The 20,995-nt window shown below is 42.5% G+C and overlaps 2 protein-coding genes across 6 annotated transcripts in view; both read right to left on the bottom strand.

The window, feature by feature from the left end:
* The window catches only part of LOC127568791 (CAP-Gly domain-containing linker protein 4-like), a 206,060-nt gene that overhangs the window by 50,658 nt on the left and 134,407 nt on the right, over positions 1 to 20,995 (bottom strand). For 4 of the 5 annotated variants that reach the window (XR_007956068.1, XM_052012954.1, XM_052012953.1 and 1 more), the window contains one exon: positions 7,007 to 7,130. Coding sequence is in view for 3 of the 5 variants with exons in the window: in XM_052012954.1 (XP_051868914.1) it covers positions 7,007 to 7,130 (124 nt within the window). In the remaining 2 variants the exon portion in view is untranslated. Of the gene's footprint in view, positions 1 to 2,130; positions 2,218 to 7,006; positions 7,131 to 20,995 lie in introns of all 5 variants that reach the window. The other variant, XR_007956069.1, reaches the window with a different exon arrangement.
* zgc:172090 (uncharacterized protein LOC565611 homolog) overlaps positions 1 to 20,995 on the bottom strand; it is a 144,076-nt gene that overhangs the window by 93,294 nt on the left and 29,787 nt on the right. The gene's annotated exons all lie outside the window — the stretch shown is intronic.

The raw sequence follows: 20,995 nt of genomic DNA, 5'->3' as shown, positions 1-20,995 counted from the left end.
GAGGGGGGCTGTGGTCATTAATCAGTGGGGGCTGAGATCAACAGTTAAGATTGGAAGTTACTGGTCAGGAAGGTTGTTGAGGAGGGAAATGGCAGCAAGGGGGTTTTGGGTGTTCATGAGAAGGGGTTGGACATTTAGGACTGAGGTATGGATCAGTAGATTACTGGAAATGGGGACCAGGCAGGAAAGTGATGTGGATGCTCAGCCATAATCTTATCACATGATGGAGCAATCTCAGGGTATTCCTGTTCTACTTTGCTTTTGTATGTTTCACTTGAAGGAGGGGGTGTTTTGTGACGAACCATTAGTATTTATACATCACCACTGATAAATGGCAATGAATTGAAAGAGGAATTCTACAGCCAGCCAAAGAGCACACCTTGGCCAATATAAAGTTCCTCAGTCTTAATATCACATACTTTGTGATTTTGGTGTATGAATCCTTAACATGTTACTGTGAAGTTTATATATCATGTTAGCTAGAGCAGTAACCTGTTACAAATAATCAGTTTTATATATTTGTTAAAATAGCAAGTAGATTTAATGTGACTGTGTTAACTATTCCTCCATTAATATTTCGATTGCATTGTGACAGGTACCTGCAATATTTGCATTATAAGTCTGGCTATGATGAGGCAGCTCATAATTGTGACAAATGGTATCAGGTAAGTTACCAATGAGGAATAGTACTGGTTAAGCAACAATGTTATTTTTCCCAGACATGTAATTACAAAAGATAACGGATGCATCCTTGCTCAAAATGCCATCTGCTAGACTGAAAGATTTGTAACATATCAGGGTCATCAGGCAATCCATGTGTTGATTGATGGATGGATCACTGCCTAATGAGGTCACAGCTGCCACTCATTATTTATCTACACCACTGCAGAAACAGATTAAAGCCCATAACCCTACTCAATGTCAAGCGATTGAAAGACCCAAGCATTGTTCTGGGTATGTGCAGCAATATAATTAAAGCAATGACTGTGATGCCCCGCAAAACTGAATGGAAAATCTTTAAAGATGCAGCAGGAAGGGATTAAAAAAAACTTCAGCATAAAATACACAAAGGTACAAAGTGTAACAATATTGAATATGTTCTCTATATTTTATATTGTTTCATTTGATTGAAGATCGGTTCTAGAAAACAAAAGTCGAGTGAAGGGTATTTTTCTCTTAAATTGTACCAACACTTTTGGCTTTTTTATATTACTATTTACTTGACACTAAGTTAATCAAGATTAGTTTTCACATCCTGAGTACTTGATGGATTTAAGATGTCTCATACCATCTCACTGACCTCACTTTCTTTTACTATGATCTAAAAAATGAACTCCATAATATAAAAATGTGTTGCCAAATACTTGAATTATTTATCTGTAAATGAACCATTGAAATGCTATGCTGTTCCACTTTTCACCATTTTAACCTTAATTGAAAAACCTAATGAAAGAAAATAACTTTTATAACCCCTTCTTTGCAGGACAGACGACAGGACCACAATAAATGAACCTGAATAATTCAAAATCCTGAGAGAAAATGTTGTAAAATATCTACACATGGATGGATAAAGTAAAAGGGTGTCAGCCATGACTCAGCTGAAAGCACTCTGAAAACAAATTGGTGGGTTCAAGCTCTACTCCACAGACCTGAGGCAAAGATCTAGTTTGACACAGCTGTGCAATACTGAGAAAGTGCAGCACTATTGGGGGTGCCATCTTTGGGATGAGATGTCACACCAAAGCCTTGTCTTCCCTTTCAGGTAGATGTGAATGATCCATGGTACTACTTGGAAGAACAGCAGGGTTATCCACAATGTTCTGGGAAATATCTATAACTGAATTAATGTCACTTTTTAAAAAAAAGTCCTCAAGACCAAAAGGAAATATTGATGGTGCTGGAAATCTGAAATAAAACATGAAGTGCTAGAAATAGGCAGATTAGACAACATCTCTCATCATCAGAACTGATGAGAGATCACTAACCTGAAAAATTAACTTGTTTCCTCTCTCCTCTGATTCTATCTGGTCTGCAAAGTATTTCTAGCACTTTCTGTTTGTTTAAGATTGCTGCATGCAATTTGGCTGCTGGATTTTATACATTACAATAGTAATTTTATGTCAAAAGTACTTGATTGATGAAAGCATTCTGGGATGTCCCAAAACGTCCTGAAAAGCAAGAGTCCTTTATTTTCTCTTCCAAAGTTCGAAAGGCAACCTATGCACAGAAGAGAGGAAATCAAGAGCAGGGAAAATGGAAAAAAAGACATTCTCTCCTCTCACCCCCAGCTTCTTTCTCCCCTTTTCCCATTCTCCATTTTTTAGTCTCCCTATCCTCTGAAACCCCACTTCCCAGTTTCCTTTCTGAAGCTCCATTTCCCAGCCTCATTCCTCCTTCAAATCCCCACTCTCCCTCAAGACTCCATTCCTCAGGCTTCCTCTCCCCTCCACAGCAACTCTCCCTCTTCGCCCCCTCATGATTCCATCATGCCCCAAGCTCATTTTCCTTAATTCTAGACTGCTTATAATTTCAGTACACCACCACCACATATCCTCAATCCATGAAGTCAGATATCTATCCTCCATCATAATTTCAGAGCAACTACTCCCTCTACTGCCCATAATCGCAGCGCCCAATTCTTCACTTCCACATACTTCTATCCTCTGTCAGTAGCTGTTCACTGTGAGTCAAAGTTCCAAGCAATAGCCAGTGTTAGGCTTTGCTGGAAAGGCAGCAAAAAATTCTTATTAAAGTTAACATGGTCTAATATCTTTATCTCCCAGCTCCAAATTATCAGTTAACAGGAACAGCCTCAAGTTTCTTACACTCTCCTACACTAATGAGTAGGTATTTCAGATAGCAAAAGTGCAGCCAAAGCATTGTGTGATGAAATAATTACTGAAGCAAGAATGTGAACTAATTCACTATCCAAAGGAATCATGTTCTATCCTTGCACATGATTAACAGTGTTAAGCACACCTTAAGGGCTCATCTCATTTGAAAATAAAATTGGTGCATTGTCCATTAGCATTAGCATTATGAAATCAAACATTTCTTGAAGTGTTATTTTACTTGGAAACCGATTCCATAAACAATAAAGAGAAAATCATCAGTCAACATAGCTTTTTTTCCTTAGCAATGATGTACCTTTGCTGGTAAGGCCGCCTTCAACCAGAATGCTCCCAAAATAGACTGGTACTTTAGTCAGCAACATTTCCTGTGTTATCCTAACTCCTGTTTCTCCATAGCACGTTTATTCAACAGGAATTATATACGTGCCTCGACTCAATTACCAGCTACATAAACTGAGTCCATACTTTGAATGGATATTTCACTAGTGGATTTGGCAATCCCCAAGGATGATGAAGGACCAGAAAATTTATTCTAGAAATAGTGGTGGTCAAAAGAGAAGAGGGGTCATGTACATAGAACTTTAAAAATCACATGGACAAACACAGAGAATAATCAGAATGGCTAACAAAATACTGGCCTTTGCTTTCCAGTCCTCTAAATATAAGGAGCAAAAGTGTTATTCTATAGATATATAAACTATAGTTAGACTACTTCTTGAGTACAATGAACAGTACTGGGCATTGCACTTTAGCAATGATATATTGGTTTTTAATGGAGAGTGGAGTTAGTTTACCAAAATGATACTTGAACTCCAAGAAGCAAATAGTGAATTAGTAATTAAGAAGACTAGCTTGCATTCCCTGGAATCTAGGTTAAGGGTTAATACAATCAATTTTTTTTAAACAGTATTAAAGGGAACTGATGCAGTGGACAAAGAGTAAAACAATTCATGCTTGTTGTGAAATCTACAACAAAGAATCATGATCTAAAAATTAGACTTAGGTCTTTCAAAACTAAGTTACTAAATGCAAAGGTTGTAGAAGTTTGAAACTTTCTTCCATGAATGACAATTATTGCTATGTCAATTGTTCATTACAAATCCAAGACTAACAGAATTTTTCTTAAGGCAAGGCATTAAAGAATATGCTTCAACAGTAGATATTTGCAGTTAGATCACAGATCAGCATTATCATCAGGAGCTAAATGGCCTACTCTGTTCTTACACTGGAAAGTGTAATGCAAGGGTACAGGCAGAACTGACAAGACTGGGCAATTGGCCTATTAGGCAGTGATCCTGTTGGCAGAAGTATACCATTAATCATGAAACACAAGGTGAGATGTGCATTTGTGTCGCTAGATCTTTCAGTACTCCAACTTCCAACAGTGAGTGTTGTGCTATGCAAATAATACTTACACATTTTTAAGCATGAAATTGGGGAACAGAAACCCAAAAGGTACCACGTGATTTAGAATAAAGTATGCTGGAAATACTCAGCAGATCATTTCAGATCTCTAGTATCTACAGAATTTTGTTTATGAATTTTTTACTATTTTGGAATTATGGCTAGTGCCCAAAGTATGGCATTGACATGTCTTGTCATTCCAAAAATGTGTATATTTGCTCTGTTGTTCTGAGCTATTTGTTGTCATTTTACTATATTGTTCATAACTTGTAAGTTAAATGTATTGTTTTGATTCAATAGCAATTTCATGGTGCAAGCTATTTTCCTTTAGCATACAATAAACAGGAGGAGGTTTTATCTGCAGCATTAAAGCTAAAAATTTGAATATCAGATAATAATTTATGCTTTCAGATCACACACTGGCAGTGGGTTTTCTGAATCACTTCCCCACCTGCCACCTCCCTACCGCTGCCCCCCACTGTTCCCCAGATCCAAACCCTTAACTTTTTTACACAAGTATGAAATATAATAAAAAAGACAATTGGATTTGAGAGGGAAATCATGGAAGAGGTTGTAGCTTACACAGGGAAATAGGAGTAAATATTTTTTCCCCATAAGAGGGGTAATTGGAAAGAGAGGTGAGCAGTACCTAAGGAGAGAAAATCCATGAAAATTCACATCTATTATAGGGTCCAGAAAGCACCAAAGGAACAGGAGATTGCTCATCAATTAGATGAGAGCATGGCGAGTGATAAAATAGAATTTAGAAAAAAAGAGGTGGCTCAGTGCAAGGGCAGCAGGAACTTTGGGCAGATTAGGAAAGGCAGGACAGGAAAAGCGACAGAGGCAGTGGTAGACCATGTGGTTTGCTGCTGAAACTCCCATTTTGGACTACAATAAAACTTTAAAAATTTTGAATCTTGCTGTAGTATACCTAAAATAATCTACTTTTCAGTCATTCCCAAACTAACATTTTTCTAAAATTTGATTGCAACATGATTGCTTTACACAAATGCTTTGCTTTGTTTAATATCTTGTAATAAATGAGATTGATTATTTTCTTGCTTGCAGATTTTGAAATTTTGATAAGCTGATTATAAAGTGTGTTCTGACTTTATTGTCAGATCTCAGTACTCTTAATAATCAGTTCATCACTGTGCAATACAAGTTTTTTATTTCTGGTATCAGGCACATCAGCAGACGTATTGCTGCCTTCTAATAATATTTTTATAATTATTACCCAATGACTTGTAATGTACTTTGGAGACCCATTCACCATATGTTGTGATAACTCACTGTGAGAAACAAATGTAGCATCATCTTCCATTATCTTCCACCACCAGACAAATCTCTCTCTTCCCTCCCTTTCAGCACTTTGAAGTGATCATTCCTTTTGTGACTCCCTGGACTACACTTCCCTCTCCACCAACCACTTCCCTTCTCACAGCACTCTCCCTGCAACAACGGGAGATGCAACACCTGCTCTTTTACCTCATCCCATCCCACCATCCGGGAACCTACCAAGTCCTTTTAGGAGAAACAATGATTCACCTGTGCTTCTTCCAATACATATATTGCATTCAGTGCTCACAATGTGGTCTCCTCTACACTGGAGAAACCAAATACAGACTGGGGCACCACTTTGCCAAACAACTCTATTCAACCTGTGGCGTCTGCCCTGACCTTCCCATTGCCTCTCACTTTCATTCTTCGTCCACTCGCACTCTGATCTATCTGTCTGCAACCTGCACTGTGCCAATGTGGCCTGATGTAAGCCTAAGGAATCTGAGCCTCACCTTCTGTCTGCACACATTACAGGCACTGGCATTTAACATCAAATTCAACAATTTCAGATTGCTGAACCCACTGACAGTATTGCCTGAATGAGATCCTCCAGACGTTTGATCTTTGCTCCAGATTCCAACATCTGCAGTCTCTTGTGCCAAGAATTTCACATAGCTTGCTTCTTCGGTTTGTGTCAAACCTGGCCAGTTCTGTTGCAAGGTTATCAAATGTTTTATTTACACCCTTTTTCTCTCTCTGTCAGTTGTGCCAAAGCAGTCAGCATATGAGTTTGCACCCTTTTCTTTCTATCCAATAATTCCCAATAATAATGTCACTAAAACTGATAAATGAACACAAACTCGTATGCTGACTACCATGTAACACCTGAAGAAAGATAAGAAAGATAAAAATGTCCTCAAAAATTTGGCCAGAAAGCTGGCACGCTTTAGAAATACAAAATAGTTAGAATCCTGATCAAAGTACCATTCTTTTCTTTGTCGAAAATGGCATATCATCCAGAGACAGTATTAGACAAAGGAGAGAATGCATTACGACTTTAAAGAATTACTTAAAATAATTTTTTTAAATAAACATTACATATATTAACCAAGGGGAACTTCATCAATGATTTACTCTATTATCTCGTATCCTTTATGATACTTAGTACCAATTAAATTTCAATGGAATAATTGTCTATGAGGATGCAAGCAAGGGTTATTTATTTACATACTTAATTTAGAGGACAGCAAGGAAAGTATGCCGGCTTTCAAAAGTAAATAAAAAAATGGCTTGGTATAAATTGTTATTTTGATTTTCTCCAAAACAACTGTAAGTAGTTCATAAAATTGATAACATGTATCAAATTCTCTATTCATTTTATTATGTACATTTGTTAATGTTAAGACACTTTGTTGGTTACATGTATGCTTAAAGCATGCCCAGAATATAGAATTTATGTCCCTTACCTCTGAACTCTTGATGGGGGTGCAAACACCCCATGCTTTGGTTGACAGGTGAAATACTGCACGCCTCCCACAGAGCCATTGTTTCTTCCATTTGGTTTATCCAACTCAATCCCATACCAATAACCTACGAAATAACACAAGTAAGAATTGCACAGCATTAATAACACAATTTTAGCTGCACGTCTATCCTGAATCATATACTCAAGGGTGATATTTGACTCTCATTAAACAGTTGCAAATGGTCAATTTTGGGAACCCAAACCAAAACTGTACATGTAAGGTGGTAATCAGTGGTAGGACAGATCATTTCTCAGGAATCCTCAATGACTACCTAAAATATTAAGACCATTTTATCAACTGTGGTAGTTGATGCCTGTTTTACACCTATCAAGGAAACTGAATAGTGATGAATGGGGTAGGAGCCAGATTAGCTTTGCATAGCACTTTCTCAATTTAAAAAAACTCTCGTGGAGCCAAGCCAGCAACACTCTAATATCTAACTCACACCATCATCATCACACCTTCCATCCTACCCTTCCCCTACTTCTGGGTTTTAACTTCAGGCCTCAGCTGGCAAGACATAGTTGCTTAATTATTTTTTTTAATACTTCTCTTCCTATCTCTAAAATTGTCTCCACTTCAACAATTTTCCAAGAGATCTGGACTCCACTAACTTGAACCTTTTAAGTTCCCTGAATTCAATTACTTCATCTTCAGCTACCAAGGTCCCAAACTCTGGAATTCCCTCACTACACTTTAAAGTTGTCTCTTCAAGGCTCCTTAAAACTCAACTCTTTGATTAACCTTTCAGTAGTCTAATTAATCCTTATGTGGTTAAATATCAATTTTTGTTTAATTATTACATGTGAAGTGCCCTGGGGTGTTTTCCACATTTAAGGTGGCATGGATAAACACAAATTGTTGTTGTTGTTAATTGTTGCAATATAAATGATTACTCTTGGGAGTATTTTCCAAATTTTGACGACTCTGGTGATTCCCTGTTTATCAGTATTCATAACTACATGTTACATGACATATTTATCAACCTACTGATATTAGAAAGCAGATATAATTTTGTTCAGTTTTTACTTAAGTATCGTGGCTGAAGAAAATATCCAGCTCATGTACCATGAAATTTAAAAAGTAGAAAGATAATGGAAAACACAAATACAATCTTGTATTTTCTTAATTTCTATATTGCTAAATAAATATTTTATTCAATTAAAACTTTAACAATACTTAAGGAAGAGAAGAATATCAGAATCAGAGAAGAATAGCATAATTTTGTTTTACACTTATTCTCATGGTGAATTATAAAAGTACTCTTTTACTTCCAATAGCCACCAGAAATTTGCCTTCACTATCAGTTTGACACAGAGAAAAATGTGATAATGAACCTGTCTCATCTAATCTGTCCACATTTTATCAAAGGAAATAAGATCAGGCTGGAGGAATAGATGGAAAATCAGGTTACTGGCTTTTTCCTTTTGTAGCATGGACCAAAGATAGTAAACACAAGGACATTCATTTGTATAGCATGCTTAGAGACTTCAGGATTTCTCAAAGCATTTCAAAGCTAATAAGTTACTTATAGAGTATTATCATTCTAGCAGTGAATGGAAAAAAAACCTATTTGCACACAATGAGATAAATGACCTCATAATTTGTTTTTGTAATGTTAGATTAAATGATAAATGTTGGCTAGGAAATTAGGAAAACTCCCCAAATGCTACCATTGGGGCAGGCCGGATATGCCCTTGATTTAGCATTTCATCCAGAAGTCAAAACATTCAACAATGACGCACTCCCTCCTTACTCACTGAAGTGTCAGTCTGGGTAAATGCTCAGGTCCCAAAGTGCAGCTTAAATATGACCTCCAGCCCAGAGAGCAACCAAAGGGCAATACCAACCAGCAGGCAAATAGAATTAGTGAACTTGAATGTACTTGGGCAACACAGTTGGCATGGATATGGTGGGCTGAAGGGCCCATTTGCATGTTATGCAATTCTATGACTCTAACCCAAGTTGAAACTGACACTTCAGAAAGGCAGCGGCATAGTTATTTGCCCAAAAGAGATTTTATCAAAATGTTCTGTAACAATTAGCTTTGTTCAATTTTCTTTCATATAAACAGTAGGAAAACTATAACAATAAATTTGATTTCTAATACTCTTAACTGATCCATGAGAAAGTCCACTAACATGCAAACTCGGGTATCATTGCAACTGATCACATTGTATCTTGTGATTGACTTGTGACCATTAAAAGTTGTGACATGAACTCTACAAATATACCTAGCAATTGATGCTTAAAAGTGCATGTTCAGTTTTAAATATTTTACCTGATGGATATAATCTATATTCTCCACAGGAAAGGTTCTTACTCTGTTTTTTTTTAATCAGAATCATCTAATGTATAATATAGTTCATTATTCAGGCAGCTGCTATGATTCTTTACAACATGGCAGTTCACTATAACGTCAGCTTTGCTTCAGTTGGATGCAATCTTGCAGCTTGAAATTTGTAGCTTCAAGCCTCTTACCAGAAAATGAGCCTATAATCCAAGCTGACATTTCAGCACCTCACTGATGAAGCACTGCGCATTAAGACTTTCAGATTTTAACCTGAAACCCCATGGAGGGAGATGGAAAAATTTCCACTGCATAATTAATGAAGTCCAAGCGAGTTCTTCCTGTTCACCAGCTAGCATTTATCCCAAAACCAATTTTAGAATACTGGTGAGCTGCCTCATTCTTTTTATGGTATCTTAAATGTTGACATGTTGCCTAAAAAAGAGACTACATTTCTTTATTGGTAGTAAGGGAGTTTGGGATGTTCTGAGGTCAGGAAAGCCACAGCAAGTCAGAAAATTGTAAATGCTCCTAATCAGAAAGTCTGTGCAGTAAGTTGCCAGAACGTCATAAGTGGGCAGGCACGGTAGTGTAGTGGTTAGTGTAATGCTTTACAGCGCCAGCAACCCGGGTTCAATTCCGGCTGCTGTCTGTAAGGAGTTTGTACGTTCTCCCCGTGTCTGCATGGATTTCCTCCAGGTTGCTCAGGTTTCCTCCCACATTCCAAAGACGTACGGGTTAGGAAGTTGTGGGTATGCTATGTTGGCGCTGGAAGCGTGGCGACACTTGCAGGCTGCCCCCCAGAACACTCTATGCAAAAGATGCATTTCACTGTGTGTTTCAATGCACATGTGACTAATAAAGATATCTTATAAGGGACAGCAAAGTCTCCCTAAATTTATTTGGAAAATTCACAAAATACGTCACTAATGTTATTCTCCCATCAACAATTCTACTGGAAAACATCACTGCTAATATCATAAGAGCCAAAGTTATTGTTGTTATTAGGTTTCCTGGCATCCTCCTAGTTATCCACACTGGACCTTTTTGTAGATCCACATTATCAGCATACAACCTACCAAAAAACACTGCCAGAGTTCTTTTTTATTTCTTTCATGAAATGTGGGTCGCTAATAAGGCCAACATTTATTGGCCATTCCTAATTACCATTGAGATGATACTGGAAGCATTCATTAATTCAGATATTCCCAGGGCCATTAGGATGCACTGCACATCCTTTGACATAGTTGAGGTCACATATTTGGGACAAGTAACCCGAGGGTGCTTAGCAGATGTTGCACGCGGGCACTGATGATGCAAGGAGTGAGTGTTTCTGGAAGAGGATGGGCTGTTAACCAAATGGGCTTCTGTGTCTTAAATGGAGTCCAAATATGTGAGTGCTGTTGGAGCTGCACTTATCCATAAAAATGAAGTACCTAATTACACTCCTGGCTCATAGTTTATGGATGGTGGAAAGACTCTGGGGATAAAGGAGGTGAATCATTCTCTGCAGGACAGCCCATCTCTGGCTAACATTGGAACCACAGTGTTATGTTTCTGGTCAGTGTTGAACCTCCAGGCTGCTGACAGTTGAAGGATTTGATAATGGTATTACTGCTAAGTAATGGTATTACTCTTTGTTGGAGGTAGTTATTGACTGAAATTTGAGTGCCATGAATATTACTTCACATTTATTACTACCAATCCTGTTCTTAATTATCTGTGAATGAAACTGAACATGGAACTCTTCAGCCCTACTTTACTAGGGCTTATTTCTGCCACATGCATTTTTTCCACACGTTCATGCCCAGTGCTCTCTTGTCGTTCCAACTGCTTGCTTAGTTGCCACAGTACTGCTATAGAAATAAACCTGTTCCTCTGATTGAAAATAGCCTACATATTAAGGGAGTAAATATTCCTGCATTTATTATAAATATAATGGGTTAAATCTGGAGCACAGAACATCACATAGATCTAGTCAATAGTCCCCATAACTTTATGGAATTGAAAGATTCTGAAAAAGGTTATTGTTTGCTTAGTCATTTGTCTTGATGTATGGTTCCACATAGACTAACCTTCAGGATTGAGGATGATATGCTTCCACTCTGGTTATATGGTTCTGAGGTGATTGATGAGGTCAATGTGGGAACCGTGGAATCTGCCATAAATGGAGTAGGAAAGTTCTCAATACTATCTTGAATGCTCCTTCTCCATGTTGAGCAATCTTGGATTAGAAATTCTCAAGAGTCAGTGGGTATGTTTCATTTTATCAAGAAGGTCTTGAGCACATGTTTGAATCTTTTTCTCTGTGTGCCTAGTAATCACTTCCCATAACAAAACTTAGAATGGAGTGTTTGTTTTAAGAGTCTGCTGTTGGGCAAATGAACAATGTGGCCTGTCCAATGGAGCTGACAGAAAGTAATAGGCCTTAATGCTGGGGGTATTAGCCTGAGAGAGGATACTGATTGGATTGCTTATTCTTCCAGTGAAGTTGGAAGATTTTGCAGGGACAGCATTGATGATCACTTTCAAATCTAAATCTTACTTACAAGATCACAAGACAAGGGAGCAGAAGTAGGCCATTCGGCCCATCGAGTCTGCTCCAAAGAAAAGGGGAAAAAGAAAAAAGTGAGAAATGGGGGGGGGGGGGTGGAAGGGAAGTCTCTCCATGAGCAGAAAAAAAACCTATTCTAACCCCAATTTCAACATTTTAAATGTTTCTACGAGGTCCCCTCTCATTCTTCTGTACTCCAGTGAGTACAGTCCAAGAGCCGACAAACGCTCATCATACGTAAGCCCTTTCATTCCGGGAATCATCCTCGTAAATCTCCTCTGAACCCTCTCCAACATCAGCACATCCCTCCTGATATGGGGCACAAAACTGGACACAGTATTCCAAATGAGGCCTCACTAGTGCCCCGTACAGCCTCATCAACACTTCCTTACTTTTATACACTATACCTCTCGAAATGAATGCCAACATAGCATTCGCTTTCTTTACCACCGATCCGACCTGGTGGTTAACCTTTAGGGTATCCTGCACGAGTACCCCCAAGTCCCTTTGTACTTCTGTACTTTGAATTTTCTCCCCTTGTAGATAATAATCTGCCCGTTTATTTCTGTTTCCAAAGTGTACAACTGCACATTTCCCTACATTGAATCTCATCTGCCATTTCCTTGCCCATTCTCCTAAACTGTCTAGGTCCCTCTGCAACCTTCCTGACTCCTCAATACTCCCTACTCCTCCACCTATCTTGGTGTCATCTGCAAACTTAGCCACAAAACCATTTACTCCATTATCCAAATCATTAATGTACAGAGTAAAAAGAAGCGGCCCCAACACCGACCCCTGCGGAACACCACTAGTAACCAGTAGCCAACCAGAACAGAATCCCTTTATTCCCACCCTTTGCTTTCTGCCAACCAGCCAATGCTCCACCCATTCTGTTATCCTACTGTAATTCCATGACCTCTCATCTTATTAATTAGTCTCTTGTGCGGCACCGTGTCGAAGGCCTTCTTAAAGTCTAAATACACAACATCTACCACCTCTCCCTTATCCACCCTGCCTGAAATTTCCTCAAAAAACTCCTATAGGTTGGTCAGGCAGGATCTTCCCTTCATGAAACCATGTTGGCTTGGACCTATCTTGCCTTGCACCTCTAGGTATTCCATAACCTCATCCTTGAGGATCGATTCTAATAACTTTCCCACCACCGATGTCAGACTAATAGGTCTGTAATTTCCTTTATGCTGCCTTCCACCTTTCTGATGCAGCAGAACTACATTTGCGACCCTCCAGCCCTCCGGAACCATGCCACAGTCTATCGATTTCTGGAAAATTATCACTAGTGCCTCCGCAATCTCTAAAGCCGCCTCCTTCAGAACCCGGAGATGCACCTCATCCGGTCCGGGAGACTTATCAGTCTTTAGTCCATTTAGCTTTCCTAGCACCTTCTCTCTAGTAATTTTAACTGAACTCAGTTCCATTCCTTGAGACCCCTGACTATCTGGTATATTGCTGATGTCCTCCACAGTGAAGACCAATGCAAAATACTCATTTAATTCCTCTGCCATCTCTTCATCATCCAATATAATCTCTCCCGCACCGTTATCGATTCGTACGTATATTTAAAAAAAACTCTTAGTATCCTTTTGAATGTTATCTGCCAACTTCCTTTCATAATTCATCTTTTCTTTTCTAATGATCTTCTTAGTTTATTTCTGCAGGTTTTTAAAAGTTTCCCAGTCTTCTGTTTTCCCACTAATTTTTGCTTCCTTGTATGCCCTCCCTTTTGCTTTTATTTTAGCCTTCACCTCTCTCGTTATCCACATCTGTGCCTTTTTTCCATTCAAAACCTTTTTTCTTGGAATATATCTATCCTGCATTTTCCTCATTTCTTGTAGAAATTCCATCCATTTCTGCTCTGCCATCCCTCCAGCTAGCTTACTCCTCCAATCAATATGGGCCAGCTCCTCTCTCATGCCACTGTAATTTCCTTTGTTCCACTGAAATATCGATACACCAGTTATCAGCTTCTCCTTCTCAAATTTGAAAATGAATTCAATCATATTGTGATCACTAGTTCCTAATGGTTCCTTTACCTTTAGTTCCCTGTACAGATAGACCGATAATGGTAAGTTATTGGAGTAGCAGCCAGAGTTTATGGATCATTGATTAAAAGAATTGAGTTTGAACCTCACCCTGGTACCCGAGATATTTAAATTCTGGTATTAAATAAATCTGGAGTTGTTTAAAAAAAATCTCACTAAATTAAGTATAGAGCTATTGGATTGGTCTAACACCCCACCTTATTCACGAAGTGTTTCATCGGGGAAGGATATCTCCTGTCCTTATTGTGTCTGGTCTATACATCATTGCTGATTCTTAACCACACTCCTTAGTTTAGGGGCAATTAAGGATGGGTATTAAATGCTGGCATTGACAGCAACATTTATATTCTGTGAATGAATAAAATAAAGCATTGTAATGGCCCATACACATGGGACTCGAACCGCCATCAGCGGCCGCGGGTGGACACATGGGAGCGCGTCGTGAACGAACCGTGGGGCGGGCTTTCCAGTGGGAACCTTACATCACGTCTGCTCCATGTGGGCCCGGAGAGGCTCTCAGGTACTTTGACGTGCACGCGCATTTTGTCTGGGTGAGTAAAGTGTGTTTTGAATTCAACCTCCTCGTCTCCAAGTTTTTCTTTGGAAACACGCCGCGTCCGGCTACATTTGGTGACCCCAACACTTCCAGACGGCATCTGGAACCCGCGACATGCATTCCAACGACTCACACAACACAGTCTTGCTCAAGCTCCCACTTTCTGGGCCGCTCAGCCCCACGTTTGGTTCAAGCAGGCTGAGGCCCAGTTCAGTCTCAGAGACATTACAGCTGATGCCATGCGGTGCTACTACGTGGTCAGCATGCTCAACCAGAACACGGCAGGCTGGATTATTGACTTACTGCACCAACCACCAACGGAGGACAGGTACACTAAGATCAAGGCGCTCCTAATCCATACTTTCGGACTCTCCCGCCGTGAGCGAGCCGCGCGGCTCCTGCACATGGACGGCCTGGGCAACCACAAGCCATCCGAGCTGATGAATGATATGCTGGCGCTCATGGACGGCCATAAGCCGTGCCTTCTATTCGAACAGTTGTTCCTCGAGCAACAGCCAGAGGACATTTGCCTCCTCCTGCGGCTGAAGATTTCAGCGACCCACGCAGGCTCACGGCCAGGGCGGACATTCTGTGGCAGAGTAGACAGCAGGGAGCAGCCTCCACCTGCCTAACCATGACCGCACAGCCCAAGGCCAAGACCCCACAACCAAAGCTGCTGAGACCCACAGGGGACAAGGACGAGGGTTCGGACCACTGGTGTTTTTATCACCAGAGATGGGGTTTGAAGGCGTGCCGCTGCCGCCCACCACTTGCCTTCCCGGGAAACGCCGGGGCCGGCCATCGCTAGTGGCTTCGACCGCTGGCCATCGCAACAGCCTCCTATTCCTCTGGGACCGACACCCTGGGCGACGTTTCCTGGTAGACACCAGGGCTGAAATCAACGCTCTTCCCCCCCTCCAACATGGATACTCGTAACGCCGCCCCAGGTCCCAATCTCACCGCTGCAAACAGCACCACTATCCGAACGTACAGCTTGCGAACCATCCCGCTGCATTTTGGGCCCAGCCGTTTCACTTGGACCTTCACGGTGGCAGCGGTATCACGGCCGTTACTGGGGGCGGATTTCCTACGGGCCAACCGTCTTCTGGTCAGCCTGAAGGACCGGCGTTTTGGTCCACGTCGAGACGTTCTGGTCCACGCCGAGACGTTCCAGACCTTCCAACTTGGGGAAGCCCAGCTACCGGCCTTCCACCTGGACTCTGTCACACTCTCAGGTGACGAGTTCACTGGGGTGCTGGCAGATTTCCCCTCCATCATCACCCTGCAGTTCTCCACAACCGATCCCAGGCACGGCGTGCAGCACCACATTCCCACACAAGCACCACCGTTGCACACCCAAGCCTGTAGGCTCCCACCCGACAAGCTCCACCTCGCCAAGGAGGAGTTCCGGAAGACGGAAGAGATGGGGATTATCCGTCGCTCAGACAGCCCGTGGGCATCCCCGCTGCACATGGTGCCCAAGTCCGCAGGAGGTTGGAGGCCCTGCGGGGACTACAGGAGGCACAATGACACCACAACCGCCGACCAATACCCGGTGCCTCACATCCCAGATTTCACGGCGAACCTACACGGGGTGACCATCTTTTCAAAAATCGATCTGGTCTGGGGGTACCATCAGATCCCCGTGCACACCAATGATGTGCCCAAGACAGCCCTCATCACCCCCTTTGGGTTGTTCGAATTCCTGAGGATGCCTTTTGGCCTCAAGAACGCCGCCCAGACTTTCCAGAGGTTCATGGACTCGGTGGGACGAGGCCTGGATTTCGTCTTCATCTACTTAGACGATATCCTGGTGGCCAGCAAGTCACACCAAGAGCACATGGCACATTTGCGCCAACTCTGTCAACGCCTGAGCGACCATGGACTGGCAATCAACCTGGCGAAGTGCCAGTTCAGGCGGATGGAGATCGACTTCTTGGGCCACAGAGTCGATCGGCACGGCGCCGCCCCTCTGCCGGACAAGGTCCAGGCTATCCGTCAGTTTCCCAAACCCAGCACGGTCAAGGGCCTGCAGGAATTCATGGGGATGGTAAACTTCTACCATCGTTTCGTGCCAGCGGCAGCACACATCATGAGGCCCTTGTTCAGTCTAATGGCCAGCAAGGCCAAAGAGGTGGCATGGGACGCGGAGTCCACGGAGGCTTTCGAGCAGGCCAAAGAGACATTAGCGAAGGCGACCCTCCTGGTACACCCAAGAGTCGATGTATCCACGGCGCTCACAGTCGACGCTTCCGACACGGCGGTCGGTAGAGTCCTGGAGCAGCTCATCGAGGGCCAGTGGCGACCGCTGGCCTTTTTCAGCCGTCACCTGCGACCGCCGGAGGTTAAGTACAGCGCTTGCATCAGGGGGTTGTTAGCGCTCTACCTGGCGATCCGGCATTTCCTCGAAGGAAGGGATTTCACCATGTATATAGACCACAAGCCTCTCACCTTCGCCCTTGCAAAGGTATTGGACCCATGGTTGACTCGGCAGCAGAGGCACCTCTCCTTTATTTCAGAGTTCACCACAGACGTCCACCACATCACAGGGAGGAACAACGTAGTCGCCGACATGCTGTCCCGCCCCCACATTCACTCAGCAACCATCTCGTCCCCAGGGATCGACTACATGGCGCTGGCGGAGGTGCAACAGGTGGACACCGAGATCCTGGCTTACCGCACCACCGTTTCAGGACTCCAGTTGGAGGACATCCCTGTCGGCCCGACAGCGGCTCGGCTCCTGTGCGACACGTCAACTGGCAAACCACGGCCCGTGGTACCAGCAGCATGGAGGCGCCGGGTGTTCGACACACTATATGACCGGGCCCACCCATCCATCCGGGTGTCCATCAAATTGGTAGCGGACAAATTCGTCTGGCACGGTTTGCGCAAGCAGGTCGGGCACTGGGCCAGGACCTGTGTACACTGCCAGACCGCCAAAGTCCAGCGGCATGTGAAGGCCCCCCTCCAGCAGTTCCTGCCGACGCTTGGGAGGTTTCGGCACATCCATGTGGACATTGTGGGCTCCCTCCCTGTCTCCCGGGGCGCCAAGTATATCTTTACCATGGTCGACAGGTTCACTAGATGGCTGCTAGCAGACACGTCCACCGAATCCTGCGCCAGGACGCTCATCGCAAACTGGATCACCAGGTTCGGACTCCCAGCGGACATCAGCTCTGACAGAGGAGCACAGTTCACGTCAGGTTTGTGGACAGCACTGGCGCAGCTCCTGGGCACCCGGCTACATCACACCACGGCATATCATCCCCAGTCCAACGGTTTGGTCCAGTGGTTCCACAGGCACCTCAAGTCAGCCCTGATGTCATGCCTCAGGGGCCCCAACTAGACAGATGAGCCCCCCTGGGTCTTACTGGGCATCAGCACGGCCCCGAAGGAGGACCTGGGCACCTCCTTGGCAGAGTTGGTCTATGGCACCCCCCGACGGTCCCGGGCGAGCTCGTGCCAGAGAGGCCCAAGGTCCAGCAGGGACACCGGCAGAGGTGCTGACGAGGCTGCGGGACAAGGTAGGGACCCTGGCACCGGTTCCAACCTCCAGGTATGGCACTACACCGTCCTTTATCCCTAAGGACCTCTGGGATTGCGAGTACGTTTTCATTCGCAGGGGCATGCACAAGTTACCCCTACAGCAGCTGTACGAAGGACCCTTCAAGGTGATCCAACACAACAGGTCTACATGTGTCGTGGAGGTGGGTGGCTGTGAGGAGACTTTTACAGTGGACCGCCTCAAACTGGCACATTTGGACATTGAGCACCCCACAGCCCCGATGGATGTTTCGGTGGGGGGGGGTGGTTGGTGAGGAGGTGTAGCGGCCCATACACACGGGACTCGAACTGCCATTGGCGGCTGCGGCCACACCCGTGGGAGCGCGTCATGAACAAACCACGGGGTGGGCTTTCCAGCGGGAACCTTACATCACGTCTGCCCCACGTGGGCCCGGAGAGGCTCTCAGGTACTTTGGCGCGCACACTTTTTATCTGAGTGAGTAAAGTGTGTTTTGAATTCAACCTCCTCGTCTCCGAGTTTTTCTTTGGAAACGCGCCGCATCCGGCTACAGCATAAATATTCTTGGGCCTCCCTAGACTGAGCCTGTGTTAAAAATTGTTATATCTGCAGTCACTTTGTCACTGTCAAACTGTCCTTATGGTAGACATTGCAGATTTAGCTGCTACAATGAACAGAGTCATTCAAAGTTTCAAGCACAGGCAGAGAGAAAAAAAATCTTAAGTAGTTCATATGAAAAGATACATCTGGAATTGCCTGCCTGTTGATTCTACCTAAATGTCTGGATTATTTGTTCCTTTTTCTTCAATACAAATCCAATTTTGTAATCTGCAAATAGTGGCACCCAAATTCCCTTTAAATATAAGCAAGTCTAATATCAATAGGAAAAGCAAGTGGAGGCAATGTGATGCAAGAAATTTGCAGATTTCTACAAACAACCATATTACCTTTGATGAACAAATTCTGGAAACTGTGCTTGCTTTATAATGATATATAATTAGATGTGCATGGGAAGACATAAATTTCATGGTTTAAAATGAATTACATTTCCAAGCTCTCAGTCACATCACTGGTACTGAAGGGCTAGAACTTTTTGGGCTTTGTCTTACAACAAGCTGAATTTCTGACACCATCTTTAGGTCATGTCTAGGATGCCTCTCAATTCAAGCTCTTAAAAAGAGATTGATACTGACTTCTGTCGTGCTGGAAAACAAGAACTGCCTTGGAAACAGTTAATATAATACAGAACTGTATAGAGTTCTAATTAGAAATGTGGAATTATTATTTCTGAAAGATATGCTCATTGGCACCAAGAACCATGACTACCTTATTAGTCATGTTAACAGTGTGAAAAAGTTGGTCCTAAGTATCATCTCCCTCTTAGTACTTTTGAATGGAATGAAACTGAAACATAAAACATTAATCATCAAATTAATAAATAGGTTCAAAGGAGCTTAGACTTTACCCTAAAGGTTTACAACATTATCTGTATTCATTTATTTGATTATTGCACTGATATTGCTTCCAGGTACCCATAAATTTTTATAAGCTTTAAAAGTGATAGATGAAATAAAATAAATACTAATTTAAAGACAGCCATTCTTGGCATGCCTATCATTTGGCTACCAGTTGGATAATTAAAGATATTATTAATGTTTAGGAGATCTGATGCTTTGCAGACTTTCCATCCTTTTTGTAACTCGCCCCTCTGTGAAAGTAGCTTGACATTCTGCACAAGAAGTTTTCATTTCTAGACTAGGAACAATAAAAACACAACCAACAACTTGCATTTATATAGTGTGTCACGTACCAGCAACAAAAGAAACACACCGAGTCATGCGTAAGTGTTAAAAACAACTTTTTTAACAATTATTTATGATAATAAGAAAAAATAAAAGTAAAAATATTAGAATGTTAGAAGTAAAAATGTTAGATCTTAAACATTAACCCCAAAAACTAAACTTGAAGTGTGTGTGTGTGGCAAATTCCCAAACTCCAAGTCCAGGAATAGTTCTCAAGGTTCAGTTCAGCGAGCCGTAAGGTGAAACATGAGCAAAGGCTTCTTTAAAACCACCATTGATTGAAGAGGAAAGGTAGAGAGAAAACAGCGAGTAATTACGAAATCCAAATGTTCCACTTTGGAACTCATACGACACCTCAGTCACTGATGATCTCCATTCCTTTGTTCCAAAGTATCTGCCACCCCGAAAGGCATCCGAGATGTGGCCGTCCACACAAATACCTGTTTCCTTCTACAGGTTAGCGACAAAGTGGACTCCACTGGATTATTCCAAAAATCCATACATGGATTGTAGTGACAGACACAGTTATTGTTTTTCATCCATCGATACAGAGACCAGCAGGCTGGTGTCTCTCTGCCTCTCTCTCTTCTCTCCTCTGACTGACTGCTCCAAAAATGTCATTACGTCCTTATCTCCTGTTGTCGTAACCACGCCAAACACACACACACACACACACACACACACACACACACACACACACTACTGTGCTATGTCTTAAAGGGACATTCACCAATAGTAACCTAATCCGTAAATCCATAATGGGAACCGGAGGAGTAGGTCAGAGGAAGAAGGGGATGGGGAAAAGTCAAATCTAACAGGTATAGAGGCTTTGAGGAAGGAGAAGCAGAGTACAGGCTATGAAAGTAGTAAGGCGGATGGGCTAAAGTGCATTTACTTAAATGCAAGAAGCATCAGGAATAAGGGAGATGAACTGAGAGCTTGGATAAGAACATGGGCCTACGATATTGTGACTATCACAGAGACATAGCTGACATCAGGGCAGGAATGGATATTGAATATTCCTGGTTTTCAGTGTTTTAAAAGGGATAGGGAGGGGGGGGAAGAAGAGGAGGGGCGACGATACTGGTCAGGGACACTGTTACAGCTGCAGAAAGGGTGGATAATGTAGAAGGATCCTCTCCAG

This window comes from Pristis pectinata, chromosome 3 (genome assembly GCF_009764475.1).
Source record: "Pristis pectinata isolate sPriPec2 chromosome 3, sPriPec2.1.pri, whole genome shotgun sequence".
In the NCBI taxonomy this organism is placed as follows: Eukaryota; Metazoa; Chordata; class Chondrichthyes; order Rhinopristiformes; family Pristidae; genus Pristis; species Pristis pectinata.
The sequence above is the reverse complement of the archived record's forward strand: the minus strand, read 5'-3'. Positions and strand labels throughout refer to the sequence as shown.